We start from the raw sequence: 21,215 nt of genomic DNA on the forward strand, positions 1-21,215 counted from the left end.
TTTAAAGATGCTGCAGGGGTGAGCAATGCCAGTCTTCCAGTGGATATCCAGTGAATGTTGAATTTTCACAGAAACAGTGAGTGGTAGGGTGGAGCTAGAATCCAGTGAGAGGGATGTTGCAGGGATGGAGTAGGTTGCAGAATTGAAGAGTCCCAGAATTATTATGCTACAGAAAGAGATCATTCAATCCTTCAAGCCTGACTAGCACTATTACCTAGTGTCACTCTCTCACCTGTTGCCCATATACCTGAATATCATTTCTATCCAAATAATCATCCAAGTCCTCTTGACTGCTTCAATTGAACTTGCCTCTACCTCATTTCCAAGCAATGCATTCATGCCCTGTTACTCACTAAGTGAAAAAATATTTTTCTCATATCAATTTTGACTTGGTTACACATCCATCTAAAGCTAAACGTACTTAATGAAGTGAGTTTGTTAAGATACAATGAGAGAATTTGCTGTGCCTCATAGATAGAAATGCTCTGTAGAACTCAACAAAACTGACACTTAGTCGAAAAATGTAAGGGGAAAGATTGCCGATGTGGCAGTGTGTTTGGGTCATATGTCTACCATTGCTAAACAGCTACAGATGTGTAGAGTCTCTGAACGAGAAGTGAGTGAGAGGCAGGCAGCATGATCAGTGGTGTGAAGTCTCTGAATGTTAAGCCTGAATCCACATTCCTCAAGAACTTTGCTGAGTTGCTGATGAGGTTGTGATGCATTGAGTAGCCTAAGAGGTTGGTGATGCAGTGGGTAGGAGATGCATTCATCGACCTTGACTATCTTTTTGAGGCCATCGAACCTTTGAGGCCTTCGAGCAGTGGAGTTATGTCATCAGGGTCAGCCTCCAGGATTTATCTGTTTCACCACTAGGGTTCATTTCTTTCTAATGGTGTGCTTTAAGAGTTTCCTGGATTCTTGTGAAAACATGATATTTCTCTTCCTATCAACCTTCATCACTAATGCCTCTCTTTGGTCATTTGTTAATCTTTCCAATCAAGCCTTTTCTGCACCTTTTGAAACTTCTATTGTAATCTGAGTGCGCTTCTCCTTTAAAGTGAGCAGGGTGCCTTTAGCAAGCAGGTCTAGGCTAGCTGTATAATTTGCATTTCGGTCAGCAGCTTGTTTTATGCTTGACTGACTCTATAATCATGTTGATGAGCAGCCAAACACAAAGCTAGCATATTGCCTGTCTCAAAGGAATAAAGGTGCAGAGTAAATATTCATTGTCATACGTGCACCCAAAATCAGATACTGTTGAATATTTTCTCTAAAATTCCAGAGGAGCATAACATGTCAGTCAGTTGTTGATCAGAAAGGTCACATTCAAAATGTTAACCTTTTTTTGTATTTACAATATTGATTAAACTACTTTTCCAGAAATTGTTTATATTTCAACTACATTTTGAGGTTCCATGATTTTTGTTTGTTATATTATCAGAGTAAATTTTTCAAGGCTGATTTCCTTTTAGTTGATGTTAACAATGATTGCAGACTTGACTCTAGAGGCATGTATTCAGTTTGCAGCATTCTTGATTTTCTAGTCTTCATTGCTGGGAAATTAAAGTATAACAAATCTATTTGTGCCCAATTCCTTACTCCATTCTCTTGTAATGAAAATAGAGTACAGCTTTAGAATGCTTACCTTATTGTGACTTCGTAGTAGTATGTTGAAGCACTGATAGCCTCATGTTATAGATATGTATAATGAAACTCGGGTTTAAATATTTGTCATTTTAATCCATTTAAACGTGCATATATTTGCCTTTCTATTTGACTATCAAATAATTTTTTTCATCAAAAGGTCTACTTTCTTCCAAAAAGTATGTTCAAAAAGATCCCATACCAGCTCAGGACATTACCAAACCTCAGGCTGGAACAGAAGGTATACACAGTGTTACGTGCAATTGGAATTAAATTTGATTCCTACTATAAAAATAACCTGCTGGCTGTTTTGAAAACAAACTTAAAAATTAATCTTAGCATGTGTGGTGCTATCTCTGAAATTCTTGCCTTTTTACCAAGAATATGTTAACAACAGCATAATTTTTACAGTCTTGCTTAACATTTTTAACTGCTCGCTTCCTAGATTACTTGTATGCCCCAATGGCCTATCAGTATCATTGTTGGGCTTAATTAGTGTTAATAGGACAAAATATGCTATAAGCAAGGTTTTGTTTATTTTACTGTTGCGTAACAACATTAAGTTTTCATTTAAGATATTCTGCATACTAGCTTGTCACTTTATTTGTGAATTTCTTTCAATTATATCCATCAGTCTCTATCTTTCTGTCCTCCACTTAAATATCTGTTTTCTGAATTGAGTTTTTCATCCCTTACTTCTATCTCTCTTGCCCCTCTTTACGTACATTTCACAGTACATTTTGTTTCTTCTCTCCAAATCCATTTGAATGTCTCTCTTGCTTTAATCTTTCTCCTCCCCTTTGTCTGTCCCTGTCTCTCTCCATTCCATTCATTACCTTTCTCTTCTTCTCTTCAACAATTTTACTTCCAATTTACTTTCTACAGTACAGGAGATGCCACAGAACAACATGGAGAGAATTAGGTTGTTGGACAGTTTTGTCAGTCTGCTAAGGCATCAAGACATATAGCAGGAAACACAATTTAAAAAAGAGAAAGGATTTTTTCATAAAAAGCAGCAACAGGTAATTGTCAACCTGGCTGAGCTACATGTTGTTTTGAACTGTCTTGGCCATCTACAGTACCATCTTATAGCTCTGTAACAGTTTCAGACTGGAAATGTTTTGTCCTACCTATTGACTTACCTGTGATCCTTGAGTCCTTACTTTTAAATAGAGTGGATGGGTTTAACTCTAAAGCATCAAAACTGATAGGAACCAAGAGGTAGGCAGCAGGTAGAACAGAATATTGGGCAGCAGGAAGCAGCTGCCAGAGTCTGCAGGATGCGCTTCTGCTTTTTTTCATTTGTCTGTGGCTGATTTTCAGATGACAACTCCTCCTGCCACGGATTAGCAGATTAAATTATCGTCTGGGTCCACATGCTTTATTAATTAAAGTTTCTCAAAATTTAAAGAAGCATTCCCCAGATTTTAGTAGATGTCATGCCCAGCTGTTTAAAAGAGCAAATGAAATTTGTTTGTTGCAGGAAAGGAAATGAACTTTGTCACTAAATCTGCTAGGTCACTCTACCTGCTCATCTGCCCAGTTTCTGCTGGACAGGGTATCACTCATTTAATTTCAACATATATTTATCATAATAAAAAAAGTACCTCCACAAATCTTTGGAAAACTAGGACAATATTAAACCATCCTCAGGTCTGTTCTTCATGCTAGCCTGAAGTTGGAAATAATGATGTACTACCTCTGAATGAAGGCATCGAAGCTGTGACCAAGATTGCAGGAATTCACCAAAGTGACAGTTTGGGTATGATCATGCATAGAGTAAACATTAATTGAAATGGAACAGCTTGTGCTTCCTGCAATGTCCTCATTGACAAGTGGAACCAATGGAGCTATTTGTGTAGTTAATGCAGTACCTGCAGCATTTGGAAACCTGGAGCTGGCAACCAGCTCATCCTGCTTCTCTGTAGTTAGAGACAATAAGATCACCTCTCCTCATATACTGGTCCTTTGTTGCCTTTTGGATGCAGTGACAGTGGTGTAGTGTGTAATATTTACCAAGTCTTGCGCTTCTTCTGAAAGTACTTTGTTATATGGAAGTTCAGAGTGATGGTGACCACTAGCAGTGCTGTCCCTTTCCTGGTATGAGGCCATGGGGCTCGCTGAAGGAAATGAAACAGTTCTCTGACTACTTCCTCGATGAATCTCAGATCACAGACGTTGTTCTTAGGTGAGAGAAAGATGTGAGATTGTTCTCTGAACAACCCATGTTAGGACTTCCTGTGGAGATCTGTATAGACCCTACTCTCTCTGCAACCTCAGTTCCATTTGTTTATTGTGTTGTAGCATCAGAAGGATTTACAGCCCTTATGCTGTTGCATTTTTTGCACGGACAGGTCAGTAAATTCTCTGCACTCCCTGTGGGAAACTAGCAACACCCCCTGCCAAATCCAGAAACTCTCAACAGTACTTCTGAAAACATGCCGCAATACTTCAAAACTTTGTAGTACTAAAAGTCTTGTTTGCAAATTGAATAATGTGCCCTTGAATTAATGCAAGTCAGATTCCCTTGTGTAAGCTCCGCATTGATGGATTAGCACATTAACAACTCCCCAACATGGCTGAAAGTGATTACATATAAGGAGATTTAATAAAGGAAAATGTTTTTCACCCATGGGGTGGTGTGAATCTGGACCTCAATACCTATAAGGGTATTAGAGGCAGAAACCCTCATAACATTGAAGAAGTATTTAGTTGTGTACTTGTGATGCCAAGACGTTAAAGCTTTGGCCAAGTGCTGGAAAATAGGAAACAAATAGTTTGGAAAAGAATAGTCTGATGAAGGGTCTAGGCCCGAAACGTCAGCTTTTGTGCTCCTGAGATGCTGCTTGGCCTGTTGTGTTCATCCAGCTCCACACTTTGTTATCTTGGATTCTCCAGCATCTGCAGTTCCCATTATCAAAGAATAGTTAGGTGGTTGCTTTTGACTGACACAGATGTGATGTGCTGAAGGGCCTTTTTCATTGCTGTAGACCTCAATGACTCCGACTCAAAAAGCTGAGTGCCATATGCGGCCCCAGCAGTTCTACAGCAGCCAGTTTTGCTGCTGGCATGGTAAGTGTTATACATTTGGAATTACCAGATAACTTATGGACTAGTGGTTTCCAAAACTCTCCACCACTGTGGTCTCCATCACATCATATTTTGATGCATTGTATTAATTGATGGAGATTAAATGTTATAATTAATTAACAACTCTATTATTGTATTTCTGTGTGACTGCTAGGATGATAGGTGATAAACTAGCTGAATCATTGTCTTTTTCATTTCTACATCATAAAACATTTCTAAATGTAAATTCATTAAAGAATGAAATCAAAACAGAGGAAGCAAATATGTCAATGGAGTAAAAAGGAAAAATAAGTTCCCAAAATGGCAAATGAGAGAGTAATAGGTCAATAGCAAAGTTATATTCACAGAATCCATCTCTACACAAAAGGCCTTTCAATTAAGAAAAGTAATTATTGAAATTAATGATGCTAATACCAATGAGCCATTTGTCCCATTGTATTTTACTTACTTTGTGTTGTGTATTTTTTTCACTTTCTTCTTTTCTCTCTATTCAATCTTTGTTGTCTGTCCAGTTTCTCTGCCTGGGTCACTCTGCTCCTCATCCTCCTCTACTTCTTCAATAGAAAGCAGGCACTCCAGACAAAGGCAGCCACCCACACGACAAAGGAATTTGGCCAACTCTAAGAAGATGGCAGCTAAACCAGCACCTGCAAGCACAAGGATCACCACGGGTAATTGTTCAAATTCTCTAAAGCAAACACTAGCTATTTAATGTTTACATTAACAGAAAGACATTTTAAAGTCAACTGAATTTATTGAAACCTACTGAAAAAGAATCACAGAAGTGAAGACAACTTGAATGGAGATTCTGAAATGGATATGCAGTGTATGTGAGTTAAATTAACTATTGATTAATGTGGAATACTGTGGCACTTACATTTTGCACCATCTTTTACTTTTAAATCGTTCAAATGATAGCAACAGAACAAGTGTGAGAATGATACTACAAACCAACAAAAGACATCACTGAACAGTTTAAAGGTTAAATAAGGCAGAAGTTATGGATTTTGTATTAATTCTTAGGCAGGGATGTGACCAGCAAAGAACTGGTCTTTCTGGAAACAGCAGCAGTGAGGTTCTCTTGATTTTGCTGCTTAACCCAATTTGCATATACTTCATTCACTACTGCACCAGAATAGCAGTCTACCTGTGATCCAGTGTATCGCACCCAGGAGATCAAAATGCTGTTGGTGGGGAATCTTCTTTGTGAGAGCTGGGGAGTAGAAGGGCAGAAAAATTCTCTGACACACAAAGAAACTATGTTTTTTTTTACGAAAAAAACCTTTTCTTGCTGGACTTATTCTGGCCCTGATTTCTGATCTGACCTTCCACACAATTTTAATTAAGCTTGCATAAGATTTCCACCAGGCAGGGGAGTGATAATTGGCCCCTATACCTTCAGTCCCAAAACAAATTCTGCATCTAACAATATATTCAGTTAGGCAATTACTATAATCCATTTAACTTTCAAAAGTGGTATTGTGAAAGTTCATATTATAATAGAATGTTGTAGTTGGTATCCTGTTGTGCAGTTTTATAAATGAAACACTTACACAGTTTAAAATGCATCTCATTTATGAAATGTTGCAAAAAGCAAATGTTAATTTCCTAAGGAAAATAGTTGCTTTTATTCATTTGGATGGGAAAGCAGATAGAATTCAATATTGTGGTTAACAATCTATTTAACAGCTTCAGCTGATGTAGTGTGAATGGTTATGATCTCACCAGAAATGGATCTCTCAAGGCAAAAGTTCGGTACATGAGTGATTGTCTGCCTTGGGTGGCTACATTCATATATTGAATTGTTCATACTGTTCCACATGTCAAACAAGTTGTCACATTTTCCTTGACCCAGCCTTACATGATTGAGGCTTACTCAAATTTTCCATGGGAGGTTGAAACCATTACATTTGGGTCATTACCAGGTTGCGGTTGGTGATGTTTGCAGTCAGCAAGCAAGAGTTAGGGTTGTAGTTAGATTGTATGGTGTAAACAATAGGGATTGTTGTGGGATTTCAAACAAATGCATGTGTCTTTTTAAAATTGTGGTCCCATACCAGTGGCAGTGTTTCATTGGCTGAACAAAGCTATGCAATCATGGAAAAAGAAACATGGCTGCTGCAGTGGCTTGTGAAAAGCCTGCCAACTATGACCTGGATCTTCACAACTGAGACAAAATCTTGAGTTACTCTGTTGCATGCTAAGAATTTAGTAAAATTTCCATCAAAAGTACAGTTAATGGTATTTTCTGGAAGGAAATGTGTCTTGTATCCCAGTGGCAAGGCCTGAACAAGTTATGTTAAAGGGGTAGGAAAGTCTACGTCATGAACAATTGTAAATCTGTCAGCAACAATTCCACAACTTACTGAAATCAGAAAGGCACAAATATCATACAAATGTGTTCAAGTTTGAAAATAAAGGATAGTCATTATATAAAAAATCCCATTCTCAATCTGATGAGAAGATATCTGTTAGTGGATAATTTTCTAAATTATGAGAAGATATTAGTCATGCTGGAAGTACTGAAACTCAACATATTGCAATTGTTATATCAAAGTAATTTGAGCATCACAAAGTGTTAAGCCATAACAAGAGATTCTGTTTGATACCTAGGTCTTTAAAAAGCTTTGGAATGGATGGTATCAAGATATATCACTGGTGCAATTTATTGCCAGGACCCTAAAGAGCCAGTCATGTCATCTTCTTTTACTTCAAGACTGTGGGAAAACATGGGGATGGGTCTCTTTGAACATAGGAGTAAAACATTCTTGATAGTGGTTGACTGTCATTCAAGGTGGATGCAGGTCAAGAGATTGAAGATTCATTGGAGGCAGTGATTATGTCTCTGAAGGACATCTTTGCAGCCCACATGATCCAATTTGCCAATAAGTACTTTAAGGAGTTCACAGTATCCTGAGGGTTTGACCATATAAGTAGCTCAGTGCAAATCCATGGTGAGAATCCAAATAGTAAAGGTAGTGCTAATAATTCATTTGGCACTCTTGAATCATTTTCCAACTCTACTTCAAAATAGTTTTGCTCGCCATGAACCTTTAACAGGAAGGGGCTAAGAACTCAACTCCCTTCTATCCCACACACACTCTTAGTGCATCTTGAAGCAGAGGACTTAGACAAGGTGAGGGAAAAAGAGTATGAGTGTCATTCTAGTTACATAGTATCTGCAGAAGTCACAAACCACATAACCAACCAAACATCTAATCAATTTGGATATGCGATCCAACATGTAATTGCCAAGTGCTTCAACAAACACCACAACCAATGTCCTATTATTACTCACTTAATTAATAGTAAAATAAACATTACTTAATAGCATAATGTGATGAAACAGACATGCGTTAGTATCCTCAACCATGGAACCGGTCATTAACAGTGTTGAAAAGACCAGAGATGTTGCATTCATCAATGGATCCCAATGATGGTTTGAATGCTGAACTTGAGACATCTGACAATTCTCTTTCTGCCCAGCAGCATTCAAGAAAACTCATAGGTGACTTGAATTTTCATTTCCTTTTGAAGGAGCTGAGGACATGGGTCAGGTACACTAGTAAAACCACTACAGTGCTTATCCCGGTAAATAAGAAATTAAGTAACAGGCTTTCTCAGACAATATAATGTATAGAGTCTGGAGAAGAAGTTGTAGAAGAGGGTGTGACATGATATTACAAATAAGACAGTACAAGCCACCACAGTTAGAGGTGAAATGTCATACATGTTCATGATCTTGCTTTCTTGTATCCTCATAATGAAATGAAGTTTTGTGTTTGCCGTGATCTCTAATAGAAGTTAATTTTCTTTTACCCTACCTTAATGGACGGCACGGGTTGGCAACACAAGCTTAAGGAAATCATGAAGTTGCAACAACCAACAATATTTTAGAAATAGCTTATTTGCATTTGAATGATTATTCTTTGGACTGAGGTAGTCAGTTCTGGTGGATTTGTATTTCAGTTTGAGAGTTTTAACCGTTACAGATTTGAAGTTTGCACAACAGCATTGTTCCTGGCTGTGCATGAATTTTCAAAAGCAAAGTACTCAGAATATAATTCTGTACCTTTGTGATCTCAGGGAGTGGACTGGGTGTCCTATTGATTGATGAGAGACTATTACATTACCAGGCCAGGTGATTTCCTGACAATTGTTACAATGAAAGTTTTCTGAAAAACTGAAGATTTCTTGAAGAGTCTGGAGAGAACATTCCTAGCCAGAAGAGCCAGGCAAAATAATAAACTAGGGCCTCTTCTGGCCAGCCAGCTCGATCCGATATGTTGCTACTGTCAAACGGTGTAGTGCAAGATTCCCCTGCATGGATCTTACAAATTATTTCATCAGGCTGTGACTTTTGAATCTTTGTGGGCGTCGGGACTGGAATTATTAAGATTACAGCACCAAGGAAGACAGTGGCTTGGTCATGTGGTCTCTATTTTTGAATCTTGACTCCTTGCTGGATCCTTTACTGTATGCCAAAGATAAAGTCCAAACTGTTAAGCAATATCTAATGTTTGTTTAATTGTAGTTTTGCCTATTTAAATATTGTCAAGGCCGAATCCATTGCCTTCTGTCCCTTCAGACTCAATGAATCTGTTCCTCTTTGTAGCGACTGACTCAGGATAAACCAGGCTGCTTGCATGATTGGTATTCTCTTTGACCCAAAGTTGAGTATTTTACTCCCTATTTTCTGTATCATTATCACTATCCAATTGCATAATGACTTGACCATTTCCACATTAACCTTTAACCTCATTCATTTGCCATTGGAATCCTTAATCATTGCATGATATCTTTACGTGGCTCTTAAATATACCACCAGTTAAAAGGAAGGCCAACCTTATCAAAATGAAAGATGTTACCAGGATGTTTCTGGGAATGGAGGGTTTGAGTTATTAGGAGAGGCTGGATAAGCTGGGACATCTTTCACTGGAGTATAGGAAGTTGAGGGGTGACCACTGAGATGTTTATAAAATCATGAGGGGTATAGATAAGGTGAATGCCAGGTATCCTTCCCTAGGGTGGAAGATTTCAAGACTAGGGGGCATATTTTTAAGGTGAGATGAGAAAGATTTAAAAAAAAAGGCATGAAAGGCTTTTTTTTACAAAGAGAGTGGTTTGTGAGTGGAACGAACTTTCAGAGGGAGTGGTGGATGGAGGTAGAGCCACAATGTTTAAAACACATGTATAAGAAATGTTTAAAGGAGAGACAGTGGATGTAAACTGTAGACACTGCTGGGATTTGAACCCAGGATCTCCTGTTTACTAGGCAAGCATGCTGACCAACTAAGCTACAGCTCCACATGTTTTTCCTACTTCCTACAGACAAAAGGGTTGGCCATAGGTACCTGCAAGGGCCCAAGCTATGCCTGCCTCTTTGTGGGATATGTGGAACAATCCCTCTTCCAAAGCTGCACTGGCCCTAACCACCACCTCTTCATCCGTTACATCGATGACTGTAACAGCGCCGTCTTGTGCTGTCACGAGGAGCTTGAACAGTCAATCCACTTCACTAACACCTTCCACCCCAACCTTAAGTTCACTTGTACCATCTTCGATATCACTCTCTCCTTTCTGAACCTCTCTGTTTCCATCTCTGGCAACATCCCTGGAAACCGATATCTATTTCAAGCCTACCGACTCCCACAGCTACCTAGAATACACCTCCTCCCACCAACCTTCCTGCAAAAATTCCATCCCCTATTCCCAATTCCACCGCCTCTGCCGCACCTGCTCCCAAGATGAGGCATTCCACTGCCAAACATGCCAGATGTCCTTGCTTTTCAAGGACCACAACTTCCCCCCCCACCACAGTGATTGAAAACACCCTTGACCATGTCTCTTGCATCTCCCGCAACCCATCTCGCATACCCCCTCCTCACAATAACAACCAAATTAAAATCCCCCTCGTCCTCATGTACTACCCACCAACCTTTGCATCCAACGCATCATCCTCCAACACTTCCGCCATCTGCAATCTGACCCCCATACCAAAGACATTTTTCCCTCCCCACCCTTATCTGCCTTCCGGAGGGACCACTCTCTCGTGACTCCCTTATCCGCTCCACGCTCCCCACCAGTACCATCACACCCGGCACTTTTTCCTGCAACTGCAGGAAGTGCTACACCTGCCTCTACACCTCCCCCTTCACCCCCATCCCAGGCCCCAAGAAGATCTTCCACATCAAATAGATGTTCACCTGCACATCTGCTAATGTGGTATACTGCGTCTGCTGTTCCCGATGCGGCCTCCTCTACACTGGGGAAACCAAGTGGAGGCTTGGGGACCGCTTTGTGGAATACCTGCGCTCAGTTCGCAACAAACATCTGCGCCTCCCAATTGCGAACCATTTCAACTCCCCCTGCAACTCCTTGGATGACATGCCCTGGGCCTCCTGCAGTGCCACAATAATGCCACCCGAAGGTTGCAGGAACGGCATCTCACATTCCGCCTGGGAACCCTGCAGCCCAATTGTATCAATGTGGACTTCACCAGCTTCAAAATCTCCCCTCTCCCGATTGCATCCCAAAACCAGCCCAGCTCATCCCTGCCTCCCTAACCTGTCCTTCCTCTCACCTCTCCACTCCTCCCACCTCTAGCCCCACCCCCATCTCCTACCTACCAATCTCATCCCACCTCCTTGACCTGTCCGGCCTCCCTGGACTGACCTATCCCCTCCCTTATTCCCCACAAAACTCACCTTTACTGGCTACAACCCTGGCTCTTTGACTTGTTTGTCTCCTCTCCACCTATCTTCTCCTTTCTCCATCTGTCTGCCTACCCCTCTCTCCCTATTTATTTCAGAATCCTCTTCCCCTCTCCCATTTCTGAAGAAGGATCTAGATCCAAAATGTAAGCATTCCTGCTCCTCTGATGCTGCTTCGCCTGCTGTGTTCATTCTGAAAAGGATCCATTTGTTCCAACTCTCTGCTTCCTGTCTGCCGCTCAGTTCTCTATCAATGTCAATACATTACCTTTGATACCATGAGGTGTAATTTTCCTCACTAATCTCTTGCCAAAAGCCTTTTGAAAGTCCAGATACACAACATCTATTGATTCACCGATGTCTACTGGTCACATCCTCAAAATATTCCAGAAGGTTTGTCAAGCATGATTTCCTTTTAGTGAATCCATGTTGAGTAGGACTGAATCTGTCAGCGCTTTCCAAATACTCAGTTATTGCATCCTTAATGATTGACTCCAGCATTTTCCCCACCATCAATGTCGAAGCTGACTGGCCTATAACACCCCATTTTCTCTCCCTCCTTTTTTAAAGAGTGATGTTAAATTAGCTACCCTCAAGTCCATTGGCACTCTTTCAGGGTCTACAGCATGCTGGAAAATGATCATCAATGTATCCGCAATTTCTAGGGCCACTTCCTTAAGTACTCTGGGAATGCAAAGCATTAGGCCCTGGGGACTTATCGGGTTTTAATTCCATTTATATCCCCAGTATCATTTCCTGACTGATAAGGATTTCCTTCAGTTCCTTCTTCATGCTTGACCCTCTGTCCCCTAGCATTTCCTGAGAATTATTTGTGTCCTCCTTAGTGAAGACAGATCTGAAGTATTTGTCCAATTTGTCTGCTATCTCTTTGTTATGAATTCACCTGATTCTACCTGCAGGGACTTATATTTGTCTTCACTGGTCTTTTTTTCTTCACATATCTATAGGAGCTTTTCCAGCCACTTTTTATTTTCCGCAAGCTTACTTTTATATTCTATTTTCCCTTTCCAAATTAAACCCTTTGTCCTTCTCTGCTGTATTTTAAGTGTTTCCCAAACCTCGGGTTTGCTGCTTTTTTTGGCCAATTTATATGTCTCCTGTTTGGCTTTAACATTATCTCTGATTTCCTTTGTTAGCCGTGGTTACGCCAACTTCACTTTTATTGTTATCCCAGACAGCAATATACCATTATTGAACTTTATTCATGTGTTCTTTAAATGTCTACCATTGCCGACGTAAGGAAGACCATTGCCACTACCTTCCGTCTCCTTCAGAAATTCCATCCACAAACTCCATTCCTCAGTAATTGTGTGAAACTACATCAGATTGTCTGCTAGTGTCAGTGTTGTATGTCACCCCAAAATAAAACTCCAACCACATGTCCATGCCATCAAAAGACCACCTACGCCACCACTGAAACATTTCCTAATTCTACTCTTCTTCAGCTCAGCAGCTGCTGCTGCAACCTAAACCTGTAGTCTAAATGCAATTAATGTTCTTGGCATAGGTTTGAAAACGGTCAACCCTTTCTGTATGCTTGGCTAGTTTATCATAGCCAATGCATACCTCATACCATCAAAGTTAGCTTTCTTTAAGTTCAGGACCCCAGTTTCAGATTTAATTGTATCACTATCCATCTTACTGAAAAATTCTACCATATTTTGGTCATGCTTCCCCAAAGGATCTTGTACTATAGTGTTGCTAATTAATTCTCTTTCATTACACAATAACTGCTGTACCCTTACTATGTGCAACTCTAATTTCCTGTTTGATAGAGTTCCCAAACATGACAACTAGTGTTTTGTGGCCTGTACACAACTCCCACTAATGTCTTGTACCCTTCGGTGTTCCATAGCTTCACTCACCTTGATTCCAACATCATCAGTGCTAATGTCCTCCCTTACTGTTATGTTAATCTCCTCCTTAGCCAGCAACAATATCCCACCTCCCTTTCCTTTCTGTCTGTCCTTCCTGAAGATTGAATAACCCTGGATGTTGGTTTCCCATCCTTGGTCACCCTGGAATCAGATCTCTGTGATCCCAATTATATCATAACTATTAATAACTACTTGCATAGTTAATTCATCTATCTGATTACAAATGCTCCTCACATTGAGGCACAGAGCCTTCAGGTTCATTTTTTTTTGACATTTATTGCCCTTTTAGACATTGTGAAACGTGGCCCTTTATGATTTCGGTGTTTGGCTTCACTGCCTTCCACTTTCACTTTTCCTCTTACTGTCCTTTGTTTCTGTCCCCATTTTACTTGCCTCTGACTTCCTGCATTGGTTCCCGTGCTAACTGTGCTTTCTCTGCACAGATGCTATCAGACCTGCTCAGTTTCTTAAGTAGTTTGTGTTTTTGTTATAGAGAAAGAAAGTATTGCTGAAAGAGAAGAGTAGGGAAATAATAAATGTAATCATATTAAAACATAGTTTAATTTAACTTTTCAACCTTCTATTGTTTAAAATAGGTTTGCGGAATCGAGCTCCATCAGTTGGCAGTCTGGGTTGTGTGCAGACTTGTAAGAGTGATATAAAGATTGGAGATCGTGTGGTTGTGGTTGGACAGAGGAGCGGAACAGTACGATTTTATGGGAAAACAAGCTTTGCACCAGGTAGGTTAAAGGGACTTAATAAACCAATAAATCTAGACTTGCTATAATAAATAAGAGTATTCATCAGCTTGCATTAAAGTGTTATTAGATCTTAAATGATGATATGTTGCCTATCCTCTTCCTTGCTCACTTTCCTTAGGCCTTGTCTTTGTTGTTACCAACCTGCTATTCTATAATAGTCACTTTTCTGTCTTGTTGATCTTCTGCCGACCTCACCATTTTCAAACCTGTGCCAAGAACATTAATTGCATTTAGACTACAGGTTTAGGTTGTATCAGCAGCTGCTGAGCTGAAGAAGAGTAAAATTAAGAAATGTTTCAGTGTAGGAGTAAGTGGTTTTTTTGATGGCATGGACATGTGTTTGGAGCTTTATTTTGGGATGATATACAACACTAACACTAGCAGACAATCTGATGTAATTCCACACAATTACTGAGGAATGGAATTTTTGAAGGAGACGAAAGGTAGTGGCATGGCCTTTTTAAATTGGTGGCCTTTCTATCTTTTCAACAATTAAGACCCTTAAATAAGCAATTAATGTTTTTAAAAATGAGTCTTTTTTGGGTATGGACATTGTTGGTAACGTCAGTATTAGCTGTCCAACTCCAACTTCCTCATCGACCATTTCTGAAAGCAGTTAAAAGTCAACCACATTACTGTGAATCTGGAGTAATGTGTAAGACAGATCACATAGGGGTGGAAGATTTCCTTCCATAGAGATCAATAGTGAACTAGGTTCATTTACTGTTACTGAGGCGAGTTTTCAATTGTAAATTTGATTCATTGAATTTAAATTCTGCCAGCTCCCATGGTGAGATTTGGTCCCTTGTTTCCAGCCATTAGTCTAGGCCTTTGGATTATTAGTTCCATGACATTACCATTACGCAACTGTCCGCCCACACATTAATGTTCAGTTAAGGGCCTGATCAAATAGCTGGTGATATTAATCTAGCAGTGAGTAGGAACTTGTCCTCTTGAGCATCTAGTCGCTCCAGTGTTGATAGTTCAAGCTCTGGAATGTCTTCCCTAAATTTATCTATCTCCCTACTTCTCTTCCCTCCTTTATAATAGCTGACTGTTTGTATTCAGGCTTTTTCTCACTGCCCTTAATATCTCCTATGTACCTCAGTTTCAAATTTTGTGTTTTGCTCCTACTCCTTAAAGAACCTTGGGACTTGTGATAATTACACTTTAAAAATACATGTTATGTGGTCAAATCTAGGTAATTCAGACTTTAGTTAAAGGTTAGCCTAATGCCTCAGGAGTGAGAATTGAAAAGGGGATAGTAAGATTGTAAAGAATCAGATCCTTCACAACATTAAAACACAGAGAACTACTCAGTTGGTGGCCAACTGACAGGTACCTCAAATTTTTCTGCCTTTAAATAAGTATTTATTTTAATAATGATTTCAGTCTCAAAGCAGCAAACAAGTAGAAATGCCATAAACTGTTGTAAACCCTAAGCATGAAACCTAAACTCCTTTGAAGCCAATTATTAATTTGATGATTGATATTTTGTGTGGGTTTTGATCCACTTGCAGGGATGATGAGGAATATTCACTTGTGTCTAGTGTTTTATTTATTAGCATTTTTATGTAAGATTAAGTGTTAAATTGCAATGGTAGCTCAAGAGTTGTTCATCATATCTCGTGCAAATGAAAATTCTACATTTCGAACTGGAAACCTGTACAATCAGCAGTTTTACAGACAACTTTTCTGAGTTCTAGTAGGGTTGAAGTCTGTATTTACTCTTGTATATGAATAGTAATTTTGAGTGGTCCTAGATTTGATTAACTACTTTGTGAGTCAAAGAAATATTGGAAAACTGAATATCCTTGAAAAATGCAACTTGTAATTTGAATATTACTGAAAAAAAAGACATATTTTGTCAAAACTTTTCATCTAGCATTACAAAGATCATTCACAAAAATGCCAGTCCCAGAGGAAAACCAATATTTGTACTGCAGGAGAACAGAGTGGTAATAGGATTCTAAATGGTTATGGTATTGCTAAGGAGAATGCACCATGAATGCAGAGTGTCAGTTCACAGTCCAGCATTGTTAAGTCTTAAAACAGGCAGGAAGACTCTGATTGATCATGGTATTGCCCTGAAACTGAACAAACAAAGGAATATCACTAATGTTGTTGAGTTGAAACAGGCACAGAGCATGTACATGTTGTTTTTGCCTGCAAAAAATAGATTCCTTGTATAAGGATATGTAGCTTCCAGTACACATAAATGTGCTACACTGTAAGACGGACTGACTAAATTGGCTACCATCATAATTCTTTACACACTCAGGATTATCAACCAAATTCTCTCCAATGTTTTAATGTTTAAAGGTGGAAATTTCCTTTAGCCAACAGTTTAGGCAACAGTTGAAGAAACACAAACTGCGTTGTCCTGGCTCTAACTCCACTCAACACAATTCAATTTTCCACAGTGAGCCTAAAGCCAGTTTTAACCTCTGCTAGCAACCCTCCTACTTATTTACATATAAAGGACATGGTGCTTGTTTTATGCAGTCACTAGGGGTGCCTCAGAAATGGCAGACCAGCAAAGCAAAAGATTTTACAGACATTTAGTCATAGAGCTGTAGGACATGGAACCAGACCCTTTGGCCCAATGCGTCCATGAAGACCAGATATCCCAAATTAATATAGCCCCATTTGCCAGTGTTTGGGCTATATCCGTCCAAATCCTTCCTATTCATATATTCATCCAGATGCCTTTTAAATGTTGTAATTGTACCAGCCTCCACCATTTCCTTTGGCAGCTCATTCCGTACACGCACCACCCTCTGCGTGAAAAAGTTGCCCCTTAGGTCCCTTTTAAATATTTCCCCTCTCACCTTGAACCTATGCCCTCAAGCTTTGGACTCAACTGTCCTGGGAAGAAGACCTTGGCTATTCACCCCATCCATGCTTGTCATGATTTTATAAACCTCCATAACGTCACCTCTCAGCCTCCGACACTCCAGGAAAAATAGCCCCAGCCTATTCAGCCTCTTCCTGTAGCTCAAACCCTCCTATCCTGGAACCATCCTTGTAAGTCTTTTCTAAACCCTTTTAAGTTTCACAACATCATTCCTATAACAGGGAAACCAGAATTACACGCAGTATTTCAAAAGTGGCCTAACCAGTGTTGTATATAGCCACAACATGACCTTCCAACTGCTACGCTCAATACACTGACCAGTAAAGCCAAGCATACCAAACACCTACTTCACTATCCTGACTACCTGCGACTCAACTTGCAGGGAACTATGAACCTGCAGTCCAGATTTCTTAGTTCTTACCATTAAGTATATAAGTCATGCTCTGATTTGCCTTTCCAAAATGCAGCACCTCACATTTATCTAAATTAAACTCTATCTGCCACTCCTTGGCCCATTGGATCGAGGTCCCATTGCACCCTGAAGTAACCTTCTTCATCCATGTCTACTATGCCTCCAGTTTTGGTGTCTTCTGCAAACTTACTAACTGTACCTCCTATGTTCACATCCAGATCATTTACATTAATGATAAAAAAACAGTGGACCCAGCATTGATCCTTGTGACACATCACTGATCACAGGCCTCCAGTCTAAAAATCAATCTTCCACCACCACCTTTTGTCTCCTACCTTTGAGCTGGGATTCTGTATCCAAATAGCTAATTCCCTCAATAGTCCATGTGATCTAACCTTGTTAACCAGTCTACCATGTTGAACCATGTTGAACGCCTTACTGAAGTCCATTAAGATCACGTCCATCACTCTGCCTTCATCAATCCTCTTTGTTACTTCTTCAAAACACTTAATCGAGTTAGTGAGCCATAATTTCCCTTACACAAAGTCATGTTGACTATCCCTAATCAGTCCTTGCCTTTCCAAATACATGTAAATCCTGTCCCTTAGGATTCCCTCCAATAAACTGCCAGCACTGAAGTTAGGCTCACTGGTCAATAGTTCCCTGGCTTTTCCTTAAAACCTTTCTTAAATAGTGATACCATTTTAGCCAACCTCCAGTCTTCCAGCACCTCACCTGTGTCTATGGATGATACTAGTATCTCAACCAGGGGCTGAGCTATCACTTAGGGTGCACCTGATCAGGCCCTGGGGATTTACCGACCTTTATGCATTTTAAGACTTCCAGCACCTCCTCCTCTGTACTGTGGATATTTTTCAAGATGACACTGTTAATTTTCCCATGTTTTCTAGTTTCCATATCCTCCACATTAAACACTGATGCAAAATACACATTTAGTATCTCACCCATCTCCTGCAGTCACATACGTAGATAGCCTTGCTGATCTTTAAGGGATCCTATTCTCTCCCTGGTTCCTCTTTTGTCCTTAATGTATTTGTAGAATCCCTTTGGATTCTCCTAACCCTATTTACCAAAGCTATTTTATGCCCCCTTTGTACCCTCCTGATTTTACTCTTAAGTATACTCCTACTGCCTTTATCCTCCTCCAGGGATTCACTCAATCCCAGCTGTCCATAGCTGAAATGTGCCTTCTTCTTTTTCTTGACCAAAACCTGTTCCTGTAGTCATCCTGCATGCTTTGGACTGCATAGTTTTCTCTGTTGCATCTATTTTATGAAGTTCAGTTTCTACGACGTGGCCATTTACTTCCTGCTAGATATGTAGAGTGGATAAAATCAAACACGTTTTGTGTTATCTAAGTCTTATTATTATTATCTAATTTTGTAGGTTATTGGTATGGGATTGAGTTAGATAAACCCAATGGCAAGAATGATGGCTGTGTAGGAGGAGTACAGTATTTCACTTGTCTGCCAAAACATGGAGTGTTTGCGCCTCCATCCAGAGTTCAAAGGTAAGGAATATTAATTTGTGGCATTGAGATTTCTCAGGCATTCTTGAATTAGGAATTTGATTTGCATCATTAACTTTTTGAATTATTTTGCTAAATTATGCTTTGAAGAAAATCTAAGTTGCTATTTACACCAGGCTATATTTTCTAGTCTTGGTATAAATGTGGCTGGCTAAGATGGATTTCTCAATTTTTTTTACTCATTCATGGGACATGGCTAAGCCAGCATATATTGCTCAGCCCTAATTGCCCGGATGGCAGTCTAAGAGTCAACCACTTTGCTATGGGTCTGAAGTCACATGTAGGTTGGCAGTTTCCTTCCCTAGATGGCATTAGTGAATCAGATGGGTTTTTCCAATAATTGACAATGGATTCATGGTCATCCTTAGACTCGTATTTCCAGATTTTCATTGAATTCAAATTCCACCATTTGCTGTGGACCTGGGCTCCCAGAACATTAAGTGGGTGTCTAGAGGCCTGTTCTCTGACTACTACAGGTATTCAAAAGAACAAAGACCTGCAGATGCTGGAAATCAGAAATAAAATCAGAAGCTGCTGAAAAAACTCAGCAGGGCTGGCAGTATCTGTGGAGAGAAGATAGCAAGAACTGTAGATGATGGAGTCAGAGTCAATACAGTGCGGAGCTGGAGGAACACAGCAGGTCACGCAGCATCAAAGGAGTAGGAAAGTTGATATTTTGGGTCAGGACCCTTCTGAAGAAGGGTCCTAATCCAAAATGTCAACTTTCCTACTCCTCTGATGTTGCCTGACCTGCTGGGTTCCTCCAGCTCCACACTGTGTTGACTGTGGAGAGAAAGCAGATTTAAAGTTTTAAGTCCAGTGAACCTTCTTCAAAATTGTATTACAAGCATTCACTTGCCTTTTGGGAAGTGTAAGTAATCTGGGCCAACTTTCAGTGCATTTTTATTTTTCATCCATCCATCCATATGGCCATCCTCCATCCAGCCGTCCCATCCATCCAGCTGTCCATCATCCACCATCCATCCATTCATCCATCCATCCATCCATTCATCCGTCCATCCATCTGTCCAGCTGTCCATCATCCATCATTCATCCATCCATCCTCCATCCATCCGTCCATTCATCCGTCCATCCATCTGTCCATGCATCCATTATTATGTCCCAATAATGGTACATATAAAATTAGTAACTACACAAGTAGGAAACAGGAAAGCAAGGGAACAAACCCTGTCTGTCCACGGCTTAACTGGTTGTCTTATACCACATAACAATGGGAGTTACCACATAACAATATAAAAACAATGGGAGCCCAGTGGTATTATCCTTAGTTTGTTAATGCAGAGATCCAGATATTGCTCTGGGAGCCTAGGTTCAAATCCTGCTATGGTAAAAACTGAATTTTGACAGCCAGAGACTTTTCCTAGGGTGCAAGTAGCTATTACGAGGGGGCATAGTTTTAAGGTGAGTGGAGGTAGATACAGGGCAGATGTCAGAGGTAGGTTCTTTACTTAGAGAGTGGTCAGGGTGTAGAATGCATTGATGGAGAGTGGAGTCAGCCTCATTAGGGGCATTTAAGCGGCTATTAGATAGGCATATGGATGATAGTATAAGATAGGGGTGGACATTAGATAGACCTTAGGATTAGGGTAAACGTTCAGTGCAACCTCGTAGGCCGAAGGGCCTGTACTGTTCTGTGTCATATGTATTATGTATAACAAAGCCTCTCATAGTTTCACAAAAATTGGCTAAAACTAATTGAAATAGTCTGTAGATTTGTTTTGAAATCTAGTTCGTTCCTTGCATTCAGTTGTCTCTGTTTTATTGATAAGCCTGTGAGTTTATTGACAGATAGCCACCAGAGTAAATACAGTTATTTCACCATTGTTTTGAACACAGAAGCCATTTGATATTTAAAATGTTTCACAAAATCAACACAATATTGTTCCTTGTAACACCATAGCAACTTTAGGAAACTTTGACAGATTTACTTTGGTTCGTAATATTAATATGTAATGGTTTTTAAATTGAAACACACCTAAATTAAGTGTGATTTCAATGTGGGACATTCCACAGATGATTAATCAGGTTGGTGACAGGACTGTGGTGAATTGGTGCACCAGTCTCATTGGTTTATTCATGGTGAATTTGGCTTTTATGGCACAATGACAATGTCCTTACTCTGACCCAGGAGGCCATGATCCAAACCCACCTTCTCTCGATGTGTATTATAACATGCCTGAACAGCTTGGTTAAAAATTAGAATTTGTGGTGAATTGCAGGTGTCTGTTATGGCCTTGTAGACTGCATGATAATCTCAGCGAAAAGCG

The 21,215-nt window shown here is 39.9% G+C and overlaps 1 protein-coding gene across 4 annotated transcripts in view; it reads left to right on the forward strand.

Moving 5' to 3' along the window:
• LOC125454947 (CAP-Gly domain-containing linker protein 4-like) overlaps positions 1-21,215 on the forward strand; it is a 265,594-nt gene that overhangs the window by 163,065 nt on the left and 81,314 nt on the right. For 3 of the 4 annotated variants that reach the window (XM_048536323.2, XM_059648632.1, XM_059648634.1), the window contains 4 exons: positions 1,808-1,888; positions 5,250-5,408; positions 13,945-14,088; positions 18,786-18,909. In XM_048536323.2, the coding sequence (XP_048392280.1) occupies positions 1,808-1,888; positions 5,250-5,408; positions 13,945-14,088; positions 18,786-18,909 (508 nt within the window). The remainder of the gene's footprint in view (positions 1-1,807; positions 1,889-5,249; positions 5,409-13,944; positions 14,089-18,785; positions 18,910-21,215) is intronic. The other variant, XM_059648633.1, reaches the window with a different exon arrangement.

The sequence above is a fragment of the Stegostoma tigrinum genome, chromosome 9 (genome assembly GCF_030684315.1).
Source record: "Stegostoma tigrinum isolate sSteTig4 chromosome 9, sSteTig4.hap1, whole genome shotgun sequence".
NCBI classification, from domain to species: domain Eukaryota; kingdom Metazoa; phylum Chordata; class Chondrichthyes; order Orectolobiformes; family Stegostomatidae; genus Stegostoma; species Stegostoma tigrinum.